The 22,348-nt window shown below is 50.2% G+C and overlaps 9 protein-coding genes across 9 annotated transcripts; 8 read left to right on the top strand and 1 right to left on the bottom strand.

Moving 5' to 3' along the window:
• Positions 1–1,001: 1,001 nt before the first annotated feature.
• Positions 1,002–3,004, top strand: HO173_005866 (uncharacterized protein; the record flags this gene model as incomplete). The annotated part of the gene is made up of 5 exons (XM_037307778.1): positions 1,002–1,340; positions 1,776–2,005; positions 2,076–2,238; positions 2,295–2,452; positions 2,506–3,004. 5 exons carry the CDS (start codon positions 1,002–1,004, stop codon positions 3,002–3,004), a joined length of 1,389 nt encoding a protein of 462 aa, XP_037165587.1.
• Positions 3,005–4,090: 1,086 nt separating this feature from the next.
• On the top strand, positions 4,091–4,363 carry HO173_005865 (uncharacterized protein; the record flags this gene model as incomplete). Its single annotated transcript, XM_037307777.1, has 1 exon — positions 4,091–4,363. The coding sequence occupies one exon, from the start codon at positions 4,091–4,093 to the stop codon at positions 4,361–4,363; it is 273 nt and encodes a 90-aa protein (XP_037165586.1).
• A 715-nt stretch (positions 4,364–5,078) lies between these two features.
• HO173_005864 (uncharacterized protein) lies at positions 5,079–6,241 on the top strand (the record flags this gene model as incomplete). Its single annotated transcript, XM_037307776.1, has 3 exons — positions 5,079–5,160; positions 5,211–5,410; positions 5,465–6,241. The coding sequence occupies 3 exons, from the start codon at positions 5,079–5,081 to the stop codon at positions 6,239–6,241; spliced, it is 1,059 nt and encodes a 352-aa protein (XP_037165585.1).
• Positions 6,242–7,162: 921 nt separating this feature from the next.
• On the bottom strand, positions 7,163–7,688 carry HO173_005863 (uncharacterized protein; the record flags this gene model as incomplete). The annotated part of the gene is made up of 4 exons (XM_037307775.1): positions 7,163–7,226; positions 7,337–7,501; positions 7,582–7,612; positions 7,670–7,688. 4 exons carry the CDS (start codon positions 7,686–7,688, stop codon positions 7,163–7,165), a joined length of 279 nt encoding a protein of 92 aa, XP_037165584.1.
• A 260-nt stretch (positions 7,689–7,948) lies between these two features.
• HO173_005862 (uncharacterized protein) lies at positions 7,949–8,578 on the top strand (the record flags this gene model as incomplete). The annotated part of the gene is made up of 4 exons (XM_037307774.1): positions 7,949–7,991; positions 8,051–8,066; positions 8,208–8,387; positions 8,536–8,578. The coding sequence occupies 4 exons, from the start codon at positions 7,949–7,951 to the stop codon at positions 8,576–8,578; spliced, it is 282 nt and encodes a 93-aa protein (XP_037165583.1).
• A 196-nt stretch (positions 8,579–8,774) lies between these two features.
• HO173_005861 (uncharacterized protein) lies at positions 8,775–8,975 on the top strand (the record flags this gene model as incomplete). The annotated part of the gene is made up of 1 exon (XM_037307773.1): positions 8,775–8,975. The coding sequence occupies one exon, from the start codon at positions 8,775–8,777 to the stop codon at positions 8,973–8,975; it is 201 nt and encodes a 66-aa protein (XP_037165582.1).
• Positions 8,976–10,366: 1,391 nt separating this feature from the next.
• On the top strand, positions 10,367–11,853 carry HO173_005860 (uncharacterized protein; the record flags this gene model as incomplete). The annotated part of the gene is made up of 3 exons (XM_037307772.1): positions 10,367–10,732; positions 10,779–11,594; positions 11,647–11,853. The coding sequence occupies 3 exons, from the start codon at positions 10,367–10,369 to the stop codon at positions 11,851–11,853; spliced, it is 1,389 nt and encodes a 462-aa protein (XP_037165581.1).
• A 2,937-nt stretch (positions 11,854–14,790) lies between these two features.
• HO173_005859 (uncharacterized protein) lies at positions 14,791–16,005 on the top strand (the record flags this gene model as incomplete). Its single annotated transcript, XM_037307771.1, has 1 exon — positions 14,791–16,005. One exon carries the CDS (start codon positions 14,791–14,793, stop codon positions 16,003–16,005), a length of 1,215 nt encoding a protein of 404 aa, XP_037165580.1.
• Positions 16,006–21,278: 5,273 nt separating this feature from the next.
• On the top strand, positions 21,279–22,208 carry HO173_005858 (uncharacterized protein; the record flags this gene model as incomplete). Its single annotated transcript, XM_037307770.1, has 1 exon — positions 21,279–22,208. One exon carries the CDS (start codon positions 21,279–21,281, stop codon positions 22,206–22,208), a length of 930 nt encoding a protein of 309 aa, XP_037165579.1.
• Between the last annotated feature and the right edge of the window lie 140 nt (positions 22,209–22,348).

Here is a 22,348-nt window from a genome sequence, read left to right as displayed (position 1 = left end):
GACTCCATCTCTTCCGGAGGTTTCAGAGAAAGCCTCTCGGCTCACCAACTCTCGCCGTGAAGGGAACTCACACACGGTAGAACGATTCCAGTAAGGGAAGAGGTCAATACAAATACAACAGTCTCAAGTCAACGCCCGAAGACGGGCATGTAGCTTCTAAATCGGCGCTTGTATTGCAGCAAGGATATACGACAAAGGTTGCCAGAGATGGCAAGTACAAGAATGCAGTCACGGAAATTTTCTTCTGTAGCTATTGGGGAAATGAATGAATCTGTACCCTCCAAGCTCCTGGAATCCTATCAATGGCTCGGGAAGCCGATCCGTCTGCATGAGAAACATTGGGATTCTTGGGATTGGACAACAGGTACTGGTACTCTACCTTACTTGATCCGAGTCGACGCTTCTCCTGCAACCTCATTCCTTCCCGCGATCACGATGTCTCGCATACCCTGCCTCAATAGTGACCAACGCAGAGAAGATATAGCATGTGACATAGCTCATCACACCACAGCCAATGGGACTTTTCAAAGTCCCTCTGCTCTGGCTTGCACAAATGGCAGCTGTCAAAGGTGCATGAAGAATCATTAGCCTGCAGACGAGAATTCACAAGCTCCTTCACACTAACCACCGCCGGCTGTGCATTTTTGGAAAGCCTTTCACTCGGCCGAGCTACTATAGGTAACCGGAAACACATTCTCCGTTTGTTATTTGAGGAAGTAAACGAAAATCGTCAACAACCTCATCGCCGTCGACAACCAATGTAGATCGCTTGGTCAGCGATACTAGGCATGAAAATTTCTTCAAGATCACTGTGACTCACTTCCTCTTCCTTCCATCCTCCACCTCATCATCCTCATCACCCACCACCATCATCCATCTCGTTGCTGTTGACCGAGCCGTCTCCCGCCACAAGAACATCATCTAGCTTCCGCTCCTTCGCTCTAAAACACTGTCTTTTACCTTGAACATATTCCTTTCAAGTCACCCAAGCGCGTGCCAGCATGAAGGGACTCATGGCTTTCATCAAGGAGGTGGCCTTGATGGCTTTCCTTCCGATCCTCTTGATCTCGCAAACCATCTTGCCCGTTGTCCAGGCATGCATGACCAATTCCCAGTTCTGGGTCACCTTCTTTAGCTTCATGCTCCCATCTTACATGCTCATCGTCTGTCACTTTCGCTACCAGCGCGTCAACATGATCAAGAAGCGCTATGGCTTCACGAATGACCTCGATACCTACAAGGACATGACGCCAGACGAGTCTCAGGCTGTCCTCAAAAACCTCGCGGAATGGGACTTTCCCTTCGTCTTCGAATTTGGTTGGATCTCGGAATTCTTCAAGGTACGTGCTTACTGCAGAGTTCACGGGTGCATTCCCTTCAATCGCATGCATAAACTTTCGCTTGTCCCTACCTCCCGTGCAAGCTTATTTGGAATATTCCCCGAGATCGATGCATCTGCAATCTTCCTCCTTTCTCCCAGTCACCCACCTTCACGTGATCTTTTCCTTCTCCCTTATGTCTGGCTATCACCCTGTTGTACTTCATCATCTCGATTCATGACACTTACATTTCTCCAATCGCATCTCCAGTCCAGAATGTTAAGCCGAGGAATTTCCTCTTTCACTTTTCTCTGGCCTCTCCGAGCTTCTCCTTGGATCTCGCTCTCCCCGAAATCCTTAGCAAGCTCATGCACATTCCCGGGCATCTCATCCATGCACTTACACATCTCATCGTCTTCCGACCAATCAAAGCTTTGCTGACACCCGACTTCACAGACTGCAACTGCGCCCTGCCTATCCAAGGTCATCGTCAATTCTGGCCACTTCACGAGCACGGACCAGATGATCAGCCACGGTAGACAGCAAGAAACCGTCTGTCTCATGACACAGATGCAGGTTCAGCCCTTACATTCCAAAGAGCATGCTCTATCCATTGCGCGTATCAATGAGCATCATAGCATGTATGGTAGCGTGATCAATAGCGATACCGTGCTATGGCTGTCCTGGTATGTCAACATACCACATACCGCCTAACTCGACCCGATGTGTGGCTGCTGACCTAATGCCTTGTTGCAGGATGTGGATGCTTGGCCCCGTTCAATGGATCAATCTTATCGGCTGGCGTAAGCTTCAGGACTTCGAGGTCCACGCCATGTTCATCTATTGGCGCGAGATGTCGGTTATGATGGGCTGCAAATGGGTCCCCAATACATTGACTGAGCTAGAAAACTTCCGTCAGGTAGTTTTACCCCCTTACACTCCGTCACCAAAGATTTGGCTGACATGTACTCACAGATTTTTGCTGCCAAGGAGCAGAAATTCAGCCACTGGAATTGCACCTTCTCCGATGCTATGCTGGACGCTATCTTGTTCTCGATTCCCGGTTTCCTCAAGCCTGCTGGTCGGAAATGCATTGTCGCTGTCTTCGACGAGGATGTACGTCGTTGCAACGGGTGAGTCGTCTCTTCGGTTTGGTTCAGTTGAGTGCGGTCTGATCCTTCTATAGGTACGAGGACGAGTTCTCTCCTCGCCTCCGAAGCGTCCTCTTCATTGTCCTGAAGGCCTGGGGCTTGTTCCAGCGTTACTTCTGCCTGCCTCGTATGTCTCCTCGCGTCCTGACAGCGACCACCAACGCCAACGGTACCGTCAACTTCCCGGAATACACGTATCCAGCGACGCCCTACTACGTCAAACAGACTCTCATGAACCAATATGGTCCCTTTGCCATTCTCAATCGTCTCCGTGGGCTGCCGATCCCTGCTCCTCAGTTCGGTAGCAACGGCGTCACCTGGGAGTCCGTTGGTGCGAAGCAGGAAAACCTTGACCGTCAACTTATCGCTGAAACTCGTGTCTTGCTCAAGTACTCGGAACTCATGAAAAACCCTTGGGGGTTCCGCCCTAACATCAACTTCCAGTACAAGTCTATCGCCGTCGATCCGCAGATGGGTCCCGGCTACGGCTCCCGCTCGAACGCTTACAAGCCTGATGCGCTCGTACGCTTGTGAATCTTCTCAGACAAATCCATTCGCAAGGCTCATTAGCACTTACAGCATGCTCGATCACACCTCAGCTCAGTCACGATCTCATTTCACGAAACTTCTTTTCCATGCTTCGGAGCAACCTCGCGTCATCGAATCATCAGGTCACCATGGGTCCTCATATTTGTCGACTCCTCACTTCACACCACATTCGATGTCGGACAGGCTCTTTCACACTGTATCAATCATTTGTTCGTCGACTCATTTCCAGTTCCATCCCATAGCATATCTTACTTACCGATTCTTTCCGCACATGGCATGGGACCCGAAGAAAACATCAACTAGTCGGAAGTGGCAGTATCAGTCATGACCCATACTCAGCTAGTTGTGTTCTATTTTCCAGCTTTAATAACATCTCAACAATCCCGCTCGAACACTACGCCGGTCTTATGGCAGGCGAAGGTGGAGGAAAGGCACCTGTGCTTTGAGCGAGATCTGTAGCTTATTCGGGCACCTGCCACCGTGATTCGTCGTGGCGTTTTTTCATATGATGCACTAGAGCAGTCTTCATAGGCAACAATTACACATGGTTCTCGCATACTTAGTCGACATGCTGCATTGATTGTCGTGCCTCTGAGGAGTCCACCCATTGAGAGTAAACGTTTGACAGGCTGAAGGTAGACTTTGAGTGTCATTGCTGTGGGAACCACGATCCAGGGCCAACAGACGACCTCCTCACCTTCACGGAGCAATTCCGACCTTGTGCTCCATCATGCTTACATTTTCCACTCCCTAACGGAAGTCACGGATGCGGTAATCAATTGCTATTGAAATGAGGAGAGACAACTCTAGAGTCTGCCTAATATACATCATCCAGCAGAAGAGCGGGACGCATTCCACACGTGTTGGATGCTTCTTCCTGGGGCCCGGCAAAAGATTGAGCGAATGACCCCAACACAAATTCAGACTGACGGGCAAGTATAGGCTCCAAAGTCTCAACCTCCTACCCCTTCAAAGGCCGACAGCCAGTGCAGCAGGTACCTATGTTCCTTTGCCCGCTTCCGGCAGAAGGAGGCGCAAGACTACCGCAACTGTATAAGAGACCCTGAAAATATGCACCAATTCTGTTCCCTCGCCGACGATGCGGGCCTCCCCCTCTGGATGGCTGAGGCTAGGAAGCCTCTAGAGGACGAGAAGGACACCATCTCCTTGACCCTGAGATCTTCGATCGATCGAGTGCTTCCAGTCCGCGCACCAAATGGCAAAGCTAGAGAGAAGCTTACGCAGTTACCTAGAAGGATCTGTTTGCTTGCAGGCTGCATAAATCTGTTCAATTCCTTCCGGGAGACCGAGACGTTGCATACATGTACTTTATCTGTGGACTGAAAGTCTAAAACTGACGAGAAGGTGGACACGGCTATCCCCGCAATTTAAAGCTCCCTTCCAGCAGCTTGCAAGTTGCATTAGAAGGGCAAGGTGGCCTGCCCCACAAAGTCTTCTTTGACAAGCCTAAGGTAGATCTGCGAGCCTTTCGGTCGAACAGGAACAGCATGCCCCATTCGTGTCCACACCAACATCCCGTTTGGCGGGGTACTCTAGAACGATGCAGAGTCCCCTCCACTTTCTCCGGATTCCAAAAGTACCTTACAACCTGAGAGTAGAGTACGATGAAACCACATGCCCAGGAGATCCATTCAGATGAACCCTTTGGAAAATAACACATCTGAACAAGACACTTCTCTCTTCCTGCCGAGTCTGGGTGGGAGTGGCTCGTTTTTTGCCCTGTTCTTGCCCCAATTCAGTTTCGGTGCAACGGACGCACCTAATCATGGCCCCACCAATCGACGATGACCTGCGGGATTCGTAGGTCAAGTCTAGCCCTGAAGGTTTTTGCCCCTCGAGCCCCGAGCCCCTCCTCTGGCTAATGTGGGGTTGACTGACAGATGTGACGTTGAATAAAGAGCGTATAAGAGAAACAACTATGCATCATTTCCTGCGGACCTCCTCATCACTGAAACGTTTAATCTGCAAGGTCAAATACCTCAATCAGCGAATACCACCCACAAAGATCATCTCATCCAAAAGACTATATACGTCTACAATGTCTCACGACATCCCAGAGAAGCAATGGGCTCAGGTCATTGAGAAGACCGGAGGCCCTGTCGACTACAAGCAGATTCCAGGCGAGTCATGATACCATATTAAGCTGACCAGAACGCTGACAAAATTCCAGTTCAGAAGCCCGGCCCCGATGAAGTCCTAGTCAACATCAAATACTCTGGTGTTTGCCATACCGATCTGCATGCCGTCAACGGCGACTGGCCATTACCAACAAAGCTCCCTCTCGTTGGAGGTCACGAAGGTGCTGGTGTCATTGTAGCAAAGGGTGAATTGGTTCAGGACGTTGAAGTCGGTGACCACGCTGGTGTCAAGGTAAGATTCACACCCTACATAGTATCCAACCTCGACACTAACATGCAACCATAGTGGCTGAACGGCTCCTGCTTGGCCTGTGACTTCTGCCAGACCGGAGACGAACCTCTTTGCGCGAAAGCTCTTCTCTCCGGATACACAGTCGACGGAACCTTCCAACAGTACGCCATTGCCAAAGCTGCACACGTGGCACGTATACCAAAAGATGTTCCCCTGGATGCCATCGCTCCTATTCTTTGTGCGGGTATCACTGTCTACAAGGGATTGAAGGAGTCAAACGCTCGGCCCGGGCAGACGGTCGCCATTGTTGGTGCCGGAGGAGGTCTTGGCTCTCTCGCCTGCCAGTATGCCAAGGCTATGGGTCTCCAGGTGATCGGTATCGACACTGGTGACGAGAAGGAGGCGATGGTCAAGAAGCTCGGCGCCCACTCCTTCGTTGACTTTGCCAAATCTTCAAACGTCGTCAAAGATGTGCAAGCTGCTACCGAGGACGGGCTTGGGCCCCACGCAGTCATCTTGGTGGCTGTCAACGAGAAGCCATTCCAGCAAGCCACGGAATACCTCCGACCTCGCGGGACAGTCATTGCTATCGGTCTACCAGCTGGTGCATACCTCCGTGCACCTGTCTTTGAGACTGTCATTGGTGTGAAGACGATCAAGGGATCTTACGTTGGAAACCGCAAGGACACCAGCGAGGCCATTGACTTCTTCCGCCGTGGCCTCATCAATGCACCATTTAAGGTTATTGGCATGAGCGAGCTTCAGAAGGTTTACGACATGATGCATGAGGGCAAGATTGCTGGTCGCTACGTGGTGGATACCAGCAAGTAAAGCATGGCAGCGGGCTATTTGAATCCTGAGAGCAACCTCTGAGAACAAGCTGCAAATATGTCACCTCTGATGCAAGAATTGTCTGGCGATATATGTAGGATTGTCAGTGTCTTATCTTCAATGTAGATATTAGAACCGAAGCCAACCCATTCGGTCAAGAAAAATCATCCTTGCTGCCCCCATTGTAACAACTGCTACCCTTCCGGAGCTCTAGCTCCCAAGGTCACCGAAGTCGAAATCTCAACCTGAGCGAAACAGACCTTAATCCCCTCCCTCCCAATGAAGGAATTTACCTACCCGGTGAAGCAGAATGGTCACCACCACCACCAGTCGGAAAGAGAAGCAAGCGAAGCAACCCCCTTTGCACATCCAGCCAAAAAGAAACCGCCACGGCCGAGCGGGGCCAGACTTGTAGCCGCCGATCAAAATATACAGTAGGCTCAGGCCGTTCATTGCCACGAAGGAGACGCCAGGATCGGAATCAGTTCTCTCGCCGGGCCCCTTTCACTCCTGGGTCCAGAAGCGTTTCACGACTTTCTTGCACGATGTAGATAGATAGATAGATATGGGGATTTTAAAAGGGCGTGGGGGGATTCAGGTGCGGGATGGGGTTTGGAATGCAAGGAATGCATGTGTCGAGGAGGGAGACGCAGACATATTCCCGTGTAAGATAGGATGGCGCGCAGAACGAGGGCGCAGCGGAGGGCAAAGAGGACTGGTAATGTCATACTAGACACCGTGATCCATTCATAAGGATCTGCAGTAGGAAAGACTCAAGCATTGACGTCTTGGTTTGATTTGATTTGATTTGATTTGATTTGATTCGATTTGATTCCGATCCGAGCGCATGAAAATGCCCAGCTCAATCACCGCCCCTAACAACAACCATCACACTCTCCCCGCCGCACCCACACCTCCCCCTCAGACCTCCGCGATCTCCCTCAGCCGCCTGATCGTACTCCTCGTAGCCGCCGCCGCGGGCGTCCTGTACCACAAACCCCCCCGTCAGCTTCCAATGCCTATGTACAAACCCGAACCGACAACCTCTCCGGGCCAACCAGATCAGAGAGCGGGGAATTGAAGGGAACCACTCACGACACCGTCCACGCGCCGCCCGCGACGGTCTTCTTGCAGCTCCGACAGCTCCAGATGCCGACGCTGTGTCGCTTGACCGTCGTCTTGCCGCAAAAGGTGCACGTGTAGCGGGCGTGCTGGGTGATTTCCATCTTCTTGACCTGTTTGCGGAGCGAGGCGCCGTACCTGCGGTCCCGGTCTTGTTAGATGGGGTTTCGGTGAGACGGGTTTGGTTGGGGAGGGGGAGGGAGGATGGAGATAGAGACCTCGTGCCGTATTTTCCCGTGACGCCGACCTCTGTGCGATGGTATTAGCGTTTTGCCAGTGGGGAGGGAGGGGAAGTGATGGCTTTACTCTTCGTGCGTTTCGTCATGGTTGCGACTTGTTCGTTTGTAGGTAGATGGCGAGGGTTGGTTGTTCGAGGTGATGGTGCCGGTGTTCGCTGTGGGAAAGAATCGTGGTGGATGAGGTTTCGCCTAAATTGCCCGATGGGATTTAGCGTAGATGAGCGTGGCGGTAAAAGATTGCTTGGCACTCCTCCCCTAAAGTACATACCGTACCTTACCTTACTTTACTTACTTTTCGAGGAGCTAGAGACCGGTTCAGAGAGAGCTTTGCAGAGCACACACTGCGATGAAGCCTACAAAAGCGCTATTGGCGCGGTCCGTATGGAAAGGTGGACAATCAATCCCTTCTCTGTAAACGCAAAAGCTTCTAGCTAAGTTCCTTCTGCAGGTCCCAACATCGTCCCGTAAGTCAAGTCTCCAAAGACAGACAGCCAATCCCTCCCCAGCGATTCCCATTCCTCCTTCCCCACCCCCACCTGGCTCCCATCGACAAAGCCACCCCTCCATCATCCAACCACTAACCCTTCCACCCTCCCCACCCTCAGCCTCCCCATCATCAGCCCCAAACCCGGCGAGCGTACCCCCCCGATCAAAACGCAAGCGCGCGCCGCGACCATACTGCCCAACTTCGTCGGGCTCAAGTTCCAGGTGCACAACGGGAAGATCTACCATGACGTGACCATCACGGAGGAGATGGTGGGGCATAAGCTTGGGGAGTTTTCGCCGTGAGTGTGCTATTTTGGGTCGGGTTTTGGAGGGTAGGGGGTTGGATAAGGAAGGGAGGGTGGCTGGGAGCGAGGCGGGTAGAGAGGAGAGGGAAGGAGAGGAGAGCAAGTTGTTGAAGAGAGGGTTAACGGTTTGCGTTGTGTATAGGACGAGGCAGCCATTCCGGTACACACAGACGAAGAATAGATGATTGGATATCATGATCGAGGATGGAGGCGTAAGGGAGTAGGTCAGGATCATGGGTATGTCGGGATGGGGATTCATTGTTATTCGCGGCCAGCAAAGGCGAGAAATCAGGCGCGGTCCCGTGCATTATCTACAGGACAGGACTGAGCAGGACGGCGGAGCTTGTGGTTCCTTGAACAGCTTGCTTGTGCATCGATCGAATGAACCTGCTCGATGACTCATTGAATGAATGGGACAGAAATCGATCATTACCGGGTGACGGTTCTGGGTCTCTCGGCGAAGACCATGCGATTGGCCATGGCATTTGCAAAGATACCCCATACAACTATTGGAAGAGCGAACGAAGGAACCATTTCTTGGCGAGGCCTGTCGCTGTCGAGATCAATGCCGATAGCGAGTGAGGACGGTGCCAGCAGTCACGGTTGCAATTGCTGAGCTTGAGGCTTTTTTTCTCCGTCAAAATCTATGATCCTTGAGCGGGCAAAGTTATAAACGCAAGGGGCTAAATCCTACGATGTCTGCTAGCCCCTCTGGTAATCTACTCGGTCTCTGAGCTCCCACGTAATATATTGAAGCAACGTTTTAGGCCCTAACATTTCCGCAGAACATATGCTTTCAGGGTGGGAGCGGAGGCGTTGTGATATATATAATCGTGCCTCCTCCCTTGATTCTCCATCTATCAGACATGCATGTAAGATGTAGACCCCAGTCTACGTTGCACCACCACCACCACCAAATTGATTAGAGTCCGCCAACTCCGTGACAATCGGATAGCCAGCCATATCCACATCCACAGACGACGGCCGGCATAGTCGTAAAATTCGTGGCTGTAGATTTACCAGGTCTACCTCTTATCAAAGAGACGAAAACGAACGGAGTAACATTCCGCGTGCCAATCAAAAGACCTGAACCTGGTAATACGGCAGATAGCCCGAAGAAAGCAGATGAGAGCATTGCAGTCCGCGAAGGCCCCCACCCTTTACCACAAATGATACCTCGCTTGCCTGTCGCCAAGTCAGTACCTTACCCGTACATGTACTTTTCGTAGCCGGACGGTTGGGCTGGAGAAACCCATCCGCGCCTTGCTTGCGATCCGCCAGGCTAGTACCCGCAGTGTAGAAGCCTGCACAGCTTGCTGTATATTACTGCCGAATCTGATAGACGACAGATCGGCCAGCTAGACCTCTCATGCGAAACAGCATGTCTGTTCTCGATCCGGGCTTCGTCAAGGTGCGTAGGGAAGATGATCAGGCCGCCGGGCATCACAAAGGTCGGTCTGTCTTCTCACTTGATACGGTCACCCGAGGATGAGATGAGATCCGTTGATTCCTGATCTCAAAGCCGGAGCCAGCTCTCGAGATTTGTTGACCGCTGGCTGTTGGGGAGATTTCGACATGTGGGGTTCCAATGTCCTAGGGTCAGACGGCCTGCTTGAGCATGTGTTGTTGACTGACATGGTAAAGTCTTAGAGGATTTGCCCGTTCTCAATATTTCAAAGTCCATAGGAGAGTGAGAAAGGCGATGAGAGAAGAAAATAAGGAACCTTGAGGTCCTGTAGGCTTGTGGGTGGTGATGGATGTCTTTTGATCGCCGAGTTCGCCGAGTTGCCCTCCTTCAGCCTTCGGGTACGAGTAACTTTCCCACGGGGCGAACCGCCGCTAGTTCGGTGCGGGATCATCTTTGGCGGTTCTGGGGAAGATGACTGTTCACACAATTGAGAGTTTCTGGGATCTACTGGAGCTTTGCATTGTATTCCTTGTTCTTCTTTCGACGCCAACTTGACCTGTCAACCATGTTAGACATCACAGACTTCATCGCCGAGCGTGGTGGTGATCCCGAGCGGATTCGGGAGTCGCAGCGAAGACGAGGCGAGCCAGTAGAGATCGTGGACGAGATTATTCAGATGTTTGAGGATCACAGGAAGACCAATTACGGTGTTACAAAGATCGGCAGCAAAGTCAACGATACGCAAAAGGAGATTGGCAAGAAAAAGAAGGCGAAAGAGGATGCGGAGGACCTTTTGAAGCAGAAAGAAGCTTTGCAGAAAGAGAAAGCTGCCCAGGAAGCATTGGCCGCAGAGAAGCTGCAGGCGCTTCATCTGAAGGCCAAGACGGTGGGAAACTATGTGCACGAGTCGGTGCCGATTAGCAATGACGAGGTTCGTTTTTCCAGAGCACTCCCAGGAGCAAAATTAACCTGCGCAGGCGAATAATAAGGTGGAAAAGGAATGGGCGCCTGAGGGCTTTCAGAAACAAAAAAAGGATTGCTTGTCACATCACGAGGTTCTGTACCGCTTGGACGGCTACGATCCAGAAAGAGGCGTTAAGATAGTGGGACATCGAGGCTACTGTCTGACAGGCTACGGCCTCTTCCTGAACCTGGCACTGGTCAACTATGGCTTGGAGTACCTATTCAGCAAAGGTTTTACGCCCAACCAGCCTCCCTTTTTTATGAACCGAGAAGCCATGGCCAAGACGGCGCAGCTGTCACAGTTTGACGAAGAGCTTTACAAAGTAACCGACGACGGCACGGAAAAGACCGACAAGTACCTGATTGCAACCTCGGAGCAGCCACTCTCCGCCCTTCACGAGAGCGAATGGCTGACAGAGAAGGATCTACCCATCAAGTACGCAGGCTACAGCACATGCTTCCGCAAAGAAGCTGGTTCGCACGGTCGCGATGCATGGGGTCTTTTCAGAGTGCATCAGTTCGAAAAGATCGAACAATTCATTTTCTGCAAACCCGAAAACTCATGGGAGCACCTAGAAGAAATGCTGGCAAATTCCGAAGGCTTCTACCAATCGTTGGGCCTTTCGTACAGGGTCGTTGCAATAGTCTCCGGCGCTTTGAACAATGCTGCCGCAAAGAAATTTGACCTGGAATCCTGGTTCCCATTTCAGAGTGAGTACAAGGAGCTCGTTTCTTGTTCGAATTGCACAGATTACCAGACGAGGGAGCTTGAGATACGATATGGCGCCAAGTCACAAACAAGCAGCAAAAAGACATACGCACACGCTCTTGTAAGTTCAGTACATCATCATTATTCCCGGAGGTTGCTAACGTCGGGAGTAGAATGCTACGCTCTGTGCTACTGAGCGTACTCTTTGCTGCGTGCTAGAAAATTATCAAACCGAACATGGTATCAACGTACCTGAGGTTCTGCGCAAATACATTCCCGGCCAGCCCGAATTCCTGCCATACACGAAAGAGCTGCCGAAGGACTCGATTTCAGCGAGAGGTGCAAAACAATCAACTTCGGCAGAGCTGCCGGTAAGATGAAGGATCTGCAAGTGGCTCAGAAGGATCCTTGAAGTGATCGATGGGCAGCGCAGCCAGACAGGCTGGCCGCTACAGGATCTACTGGAAGTAAGGTTGTTGGAATATCATGGCCTGGAGTCAGTGAATGGGCAGGAGGACTCTCGCAAGCCGTGGCGTTAACGGAATTGGCTCAAGGACGATAGAATAGATACTCAAAGCTCAATCTGCTTTCAAGCATGACAGATACTGACCCTAAATCGAGACACAATACTTTTGACTCGCAGTGTCTTTATCGTTCAGGTTTGCTCTTACGCTGCATGTTCCCCCCTGGAAAGCCCGGCTCCTGCGTACCGTAATAAAAGACGACCAAGCCATGCATCGACCAAGAGTCTGGGAGCGGACCCGAACAATCATCCTCAAGCAAGGTGCCGAAAAGGGTACTGTCAAAGCGATCGAACTCCCTGAAGCATTGACAAGAGCAGCACCGCTGACGAAGTATTTCCTTGAGCGCTTTCCCTGAAGCGATTCTAAGCACGATAAACAGGTTTTTCCAACGGTGCAGCTTGATGCCCAAAATCGAAGTGGAAAAACATGTGTTCAGCTTGGCAGCCCCCCAACCCTAATCTAAGCGAGGATGACATGCTCTAGTACGCACAGATCCATCCTTCCAACCCATTTTTTGGTGAATCTGTGCAATAGTTGGAAATCGCCCAGAGATGGGATGCTCCTGCACCGAACCGGGCTCCCGGACCTTTACAGTACCGTACTTGTAATCCAATCTTCGTTGGGCCATCATTTGGTATGATTCTCGTCGTCGAGAAAAAGCATTCCGAGGCATTGATACCCAACAAGACGTGCGATACAGCGCCATTTTAGTTGTCACTTGATGACTTCTCCCCCTCGCTGTTATCCTACTGGTCGTCGAAGGCCCAGAATCATGTCTGGCCTCACCGCCGCGAACAAATTAAACGGTTTTCTTCCAACAAGTGCAGTAATAAGGCTCCTGGACGGGAGAGGGACGGCGCATACTATGGTAATAAGTAGTCCGGGCGCAAGTGGATTATGCAGGTCTCTTATCGCTAGCTTTCCTACTTGGGTGGCGGCCGAGTTGGAGACCCCCATACCCCACCAATGAAAAATGTCGAGAGATGCCCCCCAGTGTTTCGGGCTAATGCAAGCACCCTTGCAGATCCCTCGGCTGTACTCTATAAGTCTGAGCATCATCATCATCCAAGCGGGGTCGTTTTGTCTCAGTGTCGAAATGTGGAATATAAAATGTGATGAGTCGGCTCTCATCAGGTAAAAGCAGTGTTACTCTTGATATCAAAGAGATGGCTCGATAAGCGGTGAAGAGAATAGAAACAGTAATAACGCTCACTGGCTCAGGCAGGGCAGCGCCACCGGATTACTAAATGGCTAAAAGTTGGCATTGGACTTTCCCCCCCCAAATTCGCGTTAATTCTCCGAAGATCAGCGCAGCACCGGCGCTCACACCCACACAACAAAGTCATGGCGTAGAGCAACAACGATGTTGCAGTTGGCTTCGATTGCTCCTCTTGCAAGTTTGGCCAATAGATTAGGTTTCGGGAGTGCAGTGGACCTGCGCAAAGGTGAAGTTGGGGGATCTTCAAGGAGAATATGTCTAGTCCTGCATCAACGGTAACGATACCGCCAGCGATGGGCTCGAGACCGAGACGATCCGAGCAGGAAATGCCAGACCAAGTGCCCGGTGGCTGGGAGAAAGGAGGGGAAGACTCCGTAATGGAAGCCACCCATCTATCATATGATGAATTTGCATTGACGATTGTCTGAGCGGCCTCTCTGTGATAGGAAGAAAGTGAGCGAGCATCTCCGATACGACGGCTTCCTGCCTAAACGATGGCAACTTGCATTAATATGTATGCAGTCGAAGATGTTTTTGACAAGCATATATATTATCGAGGACGTTATGAGAGGTGAGAAGATCTGCAAAACGAAAAGAGAGAAATGCTGGGCAGGTGAGAGTATGATGATGATGACAAACGTAGGTTCTGCGCAATCAGACTGGTGGAAGCGGCTGGATGATTCTAGCAAAAGGAAAGCCAGACAAGTATATAATGGACCAGACAAGACGTCCTGTGGTTCTGATTTCAAACGTCTTGAGTCATCGCAACGGTCTTACATATCTATTTGTGTACAGCAGGATTGGTCTGCAGTGAAAGGAAAGAGAAAGGGCAATTGTTTGCAGGTTTTATGTACTGCCAAGGCATCCATACATAAATAAACATCGCACGGTTTTGCCTTGCCGATGGAGAGCCTCAACGTGTAATCTCCACCAATTAATTCCAACCGAAAATCCCCAAAGTTTGGAACCTTTGCCTATCACTTCGTAACGGGCAATTCAGCTTCAGGCAAAGACTCATCGCAGCTTCAGGTCAGGAGTGCCGAGGGCCAGTGAAGACAGACTCTGTACGGAAGAGAACATTCGACAACCTCCAATCAGCGGTCTGGGATCTTAGCTCCGCAACCTTGTTGTGCCTGAGCAGAATACGCTAGTAAAACTAGCTTTCATTACAAATTAAAATACCACAGGGATTCGCCTGCCACTTCTTTCTTATTAGTACTACCCTTCTTGCACTCCCTTTTCCCGCTCCTCTCTCCTACATCACTTGAATATCAGTATTCACCATACAATCGTTGTCGCACAGTACAGTCAATCATTTCTACCTCATTTGGATCTTGTCCAGCATAGATCCATACCTCAAGATCACTTAGATCCTACAGAAATCCTCCGACCGACCATATGTCTAGAGAGAGCAGCAGTCAAATTCCTCCTCCCTCTCTCCTCCTTCGACATTGCCACGCTATACGACCGAGATCGACTGCCTCAATTGACAGCCTTCGACCGGACCGGGGACGACATCCTCCACAAGCCTGTACATAACATCCTGAGCCTTTCGATGCACGCGACTGCGCACCATGTACCACTATTCTGTCCCTCCGCAGGGATATGTCCGCTATAACTACAATACCTCAGCAACAACCTCGCCCTCGGGATCGCCTCAACCGATTCCGCACTACTCTTACTGGGTACCACCGCAGTATCAATCACCAACCACATCACCAAAGTCTACAAAGCGACATTCGCGCAAACAAAGCTACACCTACCCACAAGGCCCAGGAGGATGGCACTCTCCAGCAGGATACCCATCCCCAAGTTATTACGCTACCAGGCCAGACTACCAGTCGCCACCGGTATACCAGGACCATGTGAGTAGAGACAATTTCGAACGAAGCAAACCAAAAGCTCGCCGCTTTTCAAACACTGGCATCCATGGTGGTGGCAACACCGACGGCCCAAGGCGCCACGCCTCCACGCGATCGCAGAAACAGCCTATCATCAATGATACGTCTGACGAAGCAGATGAGCCTACATTCACGTACATCAGGCCACAAGCCAGCCGCTACAAAGAAGAAAAGTACTACAAGCCAAAGCCCAAAGCTAACAATCACTTCTTCTTCAACCAGGTGCCTGCTCAAGAGAAAGCCTCTGACTCACAAAAGACACGAGCGCGCCGGCCATCGGAGTCTAGACCGTCGACGGCAAAACCAGCAAAAGCGGCGCCGCCACCACGCGAGGCAACAGCAGCTGATGCAGCCAAACACCGAATACCTGCTGGGTATTCGTTGAAAAACTGGGATCCCACTGAGTCACCGGTGCTGCTACTTGGGAGCGTCTTTGATGCTAATTCGCTCGGTAAATGGATCTATGACTGGACCGTTTTCCACCATGGACCACAAACACCGATGTCTGAGGTAGCGGGCGATCTCTGGTTGCTGCTCATCAAGCTAGCCTGCAAGATGAAGAGAGCTGATGAATGTTTGCCACGAGTCAGGTATTCTGATAACCGGGAAACGATCAAGGACTTCCTGGCGGGTGGCGACCGACTATGGGCGCGCTTCAAGAAACTTCTGAAGATCTGCGAAGACTACATGTGGAAGGTGGCGAGAAAGGAAGGAGCGAAAGGATCTGTGAAAATGGGGAAAAACAGCGGCTGCGAGTTTGTCGATTCCATCTTCGGAAGAGACAGGGAACTGGAGGAAACGGAGAGCCTGATGCAAGGTATCAGGCTCTGGAATATGCGTTTTGACGCAAACTGCGAGGAGATCTTACGCCGTCCGTCGGCCGCCTAGAGCACACCAGAGTCTTTCCTGTTGACTCATCGTTGCGTTATCCTTTTCTTTGGGAGGATATCTACTACATTGCTATGGCGCCTTGCAGCACTTCACGCGAAGATACCCTTGCATTTCGTTGGGAAGGAACGTTTACCAGCGAAGCATTGCAATGGTGCAGTCCTTCAATTTTTAATGTACAAATATTGGTCCTCATCCTGTTTCCTCTTCAGCATCATTGGGCGCGTTGATTCTTATGAGTCACTGGCGCTCGTCAGCATAGGTAGATGGAGCTTGAGTCATACATTCTGGACAATTTGCTTTGGACTGCAAAGTCTGTATCTACACATATCCAAAACATATTTACCTTCTCTGCCAGCTTCTCCCCAATAATGATTACAATACAATACATACTCGTCAAATACCAGCACCACCATCATCCGCCTGTCCCACACATATCCATCCCCTGAAACCCAGTCATCCTCAAAATTCTACCAGCTGACCACTAAATTGTGCCTCAAACATCACACCATCAGCCGCCCTTGTCATCCTTTCCCCCTAAAACATAGAACGGTCCAGCCCTACCCTGCCACGAGCCCATGCCCCCCAGGGAATGTACATTACCGCTCTAATATCTGACTACAACATTTCTGCATAATCTGCTTCTTTTACCCGCACTCGGCTTCCCCCTCCATCCCATTCGCCAACCGGCCGCACCAGAAATGCAGATCCTTCCCTCATGTCACCTAGGCCCAAATGTTCACCCACGGGCTGCCGGATCCTTCGCTTCGTCTCACATCTCTGCCGGTCCAATCCGACCAGGTACAGTATCATCCATTGGTCCCCCCACCGGAGCTTCCAAGAACTTTTCAAGTCAAGGAACGAAAACCCCCAACCTGCATCTTCCACAGACGTTCCAGCGCGTAAAGGCCGCTTCCGATTGGGCGTGCAGTGTGCGCCGCAAAGGAAGAATTAGTTGAAAGGAGGGTTGGGTTCATGCAGGATTGGGATGACCTGCATCGAGTCAGCACCGTGGGACCCCTTGGTAAGTTGGTGGAGGAGGCAGAGGTGCATTACGCTTACGTATCCGTGCGCTTTCTCGGTGAGGTGATGCTCTTTTGGGGGAAGCTGGAACGGCTGGACTTTCGAATGCATGTACCGTTGTAGGGTTCTGAGTCGGGGCATGCAGGGTAATGACTGCTATGGAGCAGTAGTATCTGGCGAGAGTGGAGGTTGCTTATTTCAAGTTTTCTTTTTCCATCTCGCTGGCTGGCAGGGTCGACCAATCCGCGTTACATCTCAGCCTCAAACGGTCAACAACATGCTACATCCGGAGTCCGATACCTTGACTCCAATCCATTTATGCAGTGGATGAGTCCGACGAAGTGGAATGGTGGGGGAGGCGCGATGCCGATCTGGCCTATAGTTCGCTTTCTTTCTTTTCTCACCACACCACCATCGTCCTTACGAACGATTCTACTGGTGATGTGATAGTGATGGCAATACTTTGCTGCCTGCCAACTTATCTTATCACAGCTGTAGCCGCCATGTGGCATGCGCCATGCAATGTTTTTGTTTTTCTCCTTAGGGCGGTTGTGGCTTGTCTCCTCACAGGCGCTTACTGGACTCGGATTGCGCTACCTGATACAGTAAACGCACTACATTTGTTTCATGTTGCTCCAGCTCGACCACTTCATGTCTAGCTGCTCAGCCTCAGTGCTACGATGCTCCTCGCCGGCAATACTGCAAACGCAATGGTAGAATACAGCGCGAAGAGCGGCCTGTTACCTTCACAGTCTGCTCTGTCGTGGGCGTCAATCCCGAAATTTGAGACAACAACTCAGAGAGGAGCGTTCTTGGGGGTCAGCTTCAAGAGTCCAACCTTACAGTGGAAACACTTGATCGTTTTGATGCGTCTCAACTTCTACAACATGCGAGCACGACTTGAGGGTGGTCTATCCTTAATTTTCAGCACCTTACGATTGGTTTACGCCGAGTCCTTGCGCCCCAAAGACATCCTCGTATGGCTATATGGAGGAGACATACGATGTTTAAAATGCACTTGAGCCAAGCTATCAACCATAGAGGCAGAGTGGAGGTATTGTCATGCAATCTTGGTCACTAATTTACAATTGCAACTACCACAATTGCGACGGTCTTACCTGATGTCTTGAGTATGGCCTACATAGTGTGGCACGGGTTCCAGGCAATAGCACATACAGTAGCTGGCAGCTCAGTGATGCCCAAGTGGTTCTCTCTGGGTAGAATTTCCCAACAAAGGGTTCTCAACCCTGCACTGTATGGTTATTTACACTGTATTTTCCCAAGGCTCAGAACCATTAGATGTCTTTTGGCTCTATGGATCTTGTCCGAGGAGAAGGAGAAGAACTTTCCGATGGATTCTTTGCCCGGAGTTCGAATACAGGTGCACAAGGCTGCATGGATCTACATATGCATGGAGGAGTTTTCTAGCTACAGATACACTGGCTGACATAATTTAAATAGGCTGCGAGGCTGCATTTGGGTATTCATGAATGCCCTGTTGGCTACGCTCAGCCTCGAACAATCAGCCTTTTCTGATACACGAGGCTTACACGACACAGGTTTCTCTGGGTAAGTCTGCAAATCGAGAGCCTGTGTGACAGTCGCCGTACCAAAATTGAAGGCGGCCTGGTGAATGAACTTACCCGACTCCCCCGATCCCTCGCTGGCATGTATTCTTCGATCCTGGAAAACATCGGTCAAATTGAGCAGCGTGGTCGTACTGTTGCGGAGACAATCTTCAAATGGCTTCTCTGCGCCGATGACGCAAGATCCCGTGTCACCATCGCAGCATGGTCACGGACAATATCAACCGAGTATCGAAGTTTTTCCATTCCAGACATTTTGGATATCTGCTTCACCTTTGGTAGTATACGACGAACCGTTGGACAGATTTCGATTCGCACATTTGTCAGTCCGGGAGTTTCTCGAGTCTCAACCGGGCTACACTACGTTTGAGGCAAATAGGTCTGCTGTGGAAAGATCATTGCAGACAGTGACCTGTCATCAGCCATCTGGTGACCCTTTCTGGTCCTATGCGATTCTTTATTGGATTTTCCACTTCCATAGACTCGAAGAATAACATCGGAAGGGAGTCTTTGAGCTTCATGCCAAGGGCTTCCTCTTCAACGGCGCTGGATGTAGTGATGCCTTCAATACATGGGTAACCGAGGCATATAGGCTTAATCGTGGTTTGCTTGAGTCAGAGTCGCTTCCTTCACAATCAGAGTTAATTTACTCGCCATCTGAGTTAGCTCGCTCAAAACTTCAAGATCTCCGGATGCGAATTGACTACTTGTACAGCCAAAAATATGTAGGTGGCTAGAGGTTCTCGACCACTTTGAGGCGAACCAGAGCACCGACGACTTTTAACGGTCGCGCAACGAAAATGATGTCGTTGGCCATACATTATGGTCAGACTTCAGTAATGCGATGGCTGTTTGACCGAAAATTTTGCCCCACGGATGAGCACCTCGAGCTGGCTTTGGCTTTGGAGCAGACAGAGATCATCCAAACCTTTCGGGACTTGAATACTCGATCCCTCAGCTCGTTGGTAAATGGTGAGGAGATCTTGGTTCTCGCTGTCCGCTTTGGTTCTAAGGATATATACCGGGATCTGATCAAGAAGGGAGCGAACACAAATTGTCGAGACCGAAATTGACGGACGCTCCTGTATCATGCAGTATGGAATTCCAGGGGTAATAACGACATCATTGAAGATCTGCTTCTGACAGAGGTAGATCCCATAGAGCAGGACAATGCCGGAGGAACACCACTTTCGCTCTGGATCTGGGACCGATATAGGCCCACCTCGGGTTCAAGGCTCACAGGCCAATTCTTCAAGCATCCAGCAATTGAAGATGGTAAAGACGTGCTGCGGCGTCTATTACAGTCACCTTTTTATCATAATGCGTGCTTGCTCCTTCACTATGGGCTCGACTTAGTTTTGGAAGATGTGGATATGCGTGCGGAGTGGACGCAATTGCTGATGCTTCCCGGTCTTGGGAGTGATCTATCGGTTTTGGGGGATGTGATCCTACAACAGTAACGGTGTTAAAAGTTCAGCTTGATGATTCTCGTGTCTATGTAGTTCAGAATTGTGATAGGCTATCGTACATGATTACATTTGATCTATTCGCAAACACGATACGTGCAATTGGGAAATATCTTATCCTGAAGCTCTGCGGACGCATGCAAAGAATGATCAAGAGCTGATGTTGGCTCTTCAGTTCACCAATTACTTAGCGTATGCAAAACCCATTTCCTCCCTTGATATTCTTGGGTCCTTTGGCGCGACGGATTGATCCAGAACTTCCACCACCAGTTAAGGAAAGTCAACTCGTACATACACTTTTGCTTGATTTACATAAAGACTCAAGAAGTTATGGAAATGGGTAGGGATCGATGAGGTACTCGTATTCTCTAGCTGAGTGGCTTGCTGAGTGGCTGGTTGAGCGACTAGGTGAGTGATTTGCTGAGTGATTGGCTGAGTGGCTAATTAAGTAATTGACCGAGTGGCCAGCTAAATAACTGACTAAATAACTAGCGATCTCGTCCATCGAGCCATCTTATCGTCAAAAGAGAGTAGATCGAATACTTAAGTGCTTGTAGCTCCGTAGAAGTCATGCGGGATTTTTCATCTGATCAAGCCTCATTGTTAGGTTTTTGATACAGGCTTTGCATAAACGTCTAAAATAACGCCTAGATATCCTATGAAGTGAGGCCAGGTGTTGCTACCATTTGTTAGGGAATCAAAATATAATATTATAACTCGTAAATGTGATGTGGTATAAAGATGTTGATTAATCTATGTGCCTGTAGGCAGTAGGGTAGATTTGTGCGGAGAGAGGCGCGCTGAGGCCTGATTAGGAAGGTGTACCGAGTGTGGAGCTTGTATAATTTTATCAATCTAAGCACGATTATATTTTAAATTTCTAAAAATTACATTATATTTTACGCTCTCTTAACTTGATTTTGAGATTGCAAATCCTAGTAGGTAGATTGTCAATTCTAGTGAATACGAGTAAGTAGGCGACCTGCTTGAATGCCAAGGTTTGTAATCAGATTTGCAATTGTCAACTTCGCATCTCCAAGAGAGCGAGAGCGAAACCTTTCAGCCTCCCCTAATCTCTTAGCTGTTTATATAAATAAGGGGACGAAATGTATCCATTTAATCCTCCATCCGATCTTCCTACTCGCCGTTCTTCAATAGAAATTACATACGCATTTCCTGTATACACATACCTCCAACCATGACCTCTCCCAAGCCCATTCTCGTGCTTGGTGGTACCGGCAAGCAGGGTGGCAAAGTCATCGACACAATCCTAGCCTCCGACTCCAAAGCCAACTTTACCATCCTCGCTCTCACCCGGAATCCTGACTCCCCCTCCGCTAAAGCCCTCGCGGCCAAATCCACCATCATAAAACTGGTCAAGGGCGACCTCGACGATACTCCCAACGTCTTCAAAGCCGCTCTCGAGGCTTCGGATGGTCAACCCATCTGGGGCGTTTTCAGCGTCCTGCAAGCTGTTCAGGATGGGGCTACACAGGAACGCGAGACCAAGCAGGGGAAAGCTGTGGTGGATCAAGCTATCGCCCACAACGTCCAGATCTTCGTCTACACCTCTGTCGACCGAGGCGGAGAACACCCAACCTATGTGCCTCATTTCATTAGCAAACACGACATCGAGACCTACCTTAAAGCCAGAGCTGCCGATGCCAAAATGCAATACACCATCCTCCGCCCCGTCGCCTTCATGGACGGCTTGACCCCCAACTTCATGGGCAAAATCCTCACCACATGGATCAAAACCGGCCTCAAGCCCTCCAAACGTCTTGCTTACGTCGCTACATCAGACATTGGCTTTTTCGGTGGTCAGGCTTTCCTGCAGCCCGATAGCCCGGAGTATAAGAACAAAGCCATCAGCTTGGCAGGGGATGACTTGACGTTCGCGCAGTTGAGCCAGATTTTTAAAGAGAGGATGGGGTACGAGATACCGACTACGTTTGAATTTTTGGCGATATTCATCAAGTGGATGGTAAAGGAAATGAACGTCATGTTTCAGTGGTTCGATGAGGAAGGATACAATGTGGATATACCGAAGCTGAGGAGGATGAATCCCGGATTGAAGGATTTTGGGACCTGGTTGGAGACTGAGAGTGGGTTTCCGAAGAAGAAGTAAGGAAAGGGTCCACCACAGGATCATTGCTGGTTCCTACGGGACCTTTTCAGAGCATTCTTAGCTAGCTTAGGGTTTTGACTTAAGCGAGGTCAGATGTAAACATAGGGTTCCCAGATCACGACATTCGTGCATGTACCTTC

This window comes from Letharia columbiana (assembly GCF_014066305.1).
Source record: "Letharia columbiana isolate WasteWater2 chromosome Unknown Sc0000016_s0, whole genome shotgun sequence".
Lineage (NCBI taxonomy): Eukaryota > Fungi > Ascomycota > Lecanoromycetes > Lecanorales > Parmeliaceae > Letharia > Letharia columbiana.
This window is presented reverse-complemented; position numbering and strand designations above follow the sequence as displayed.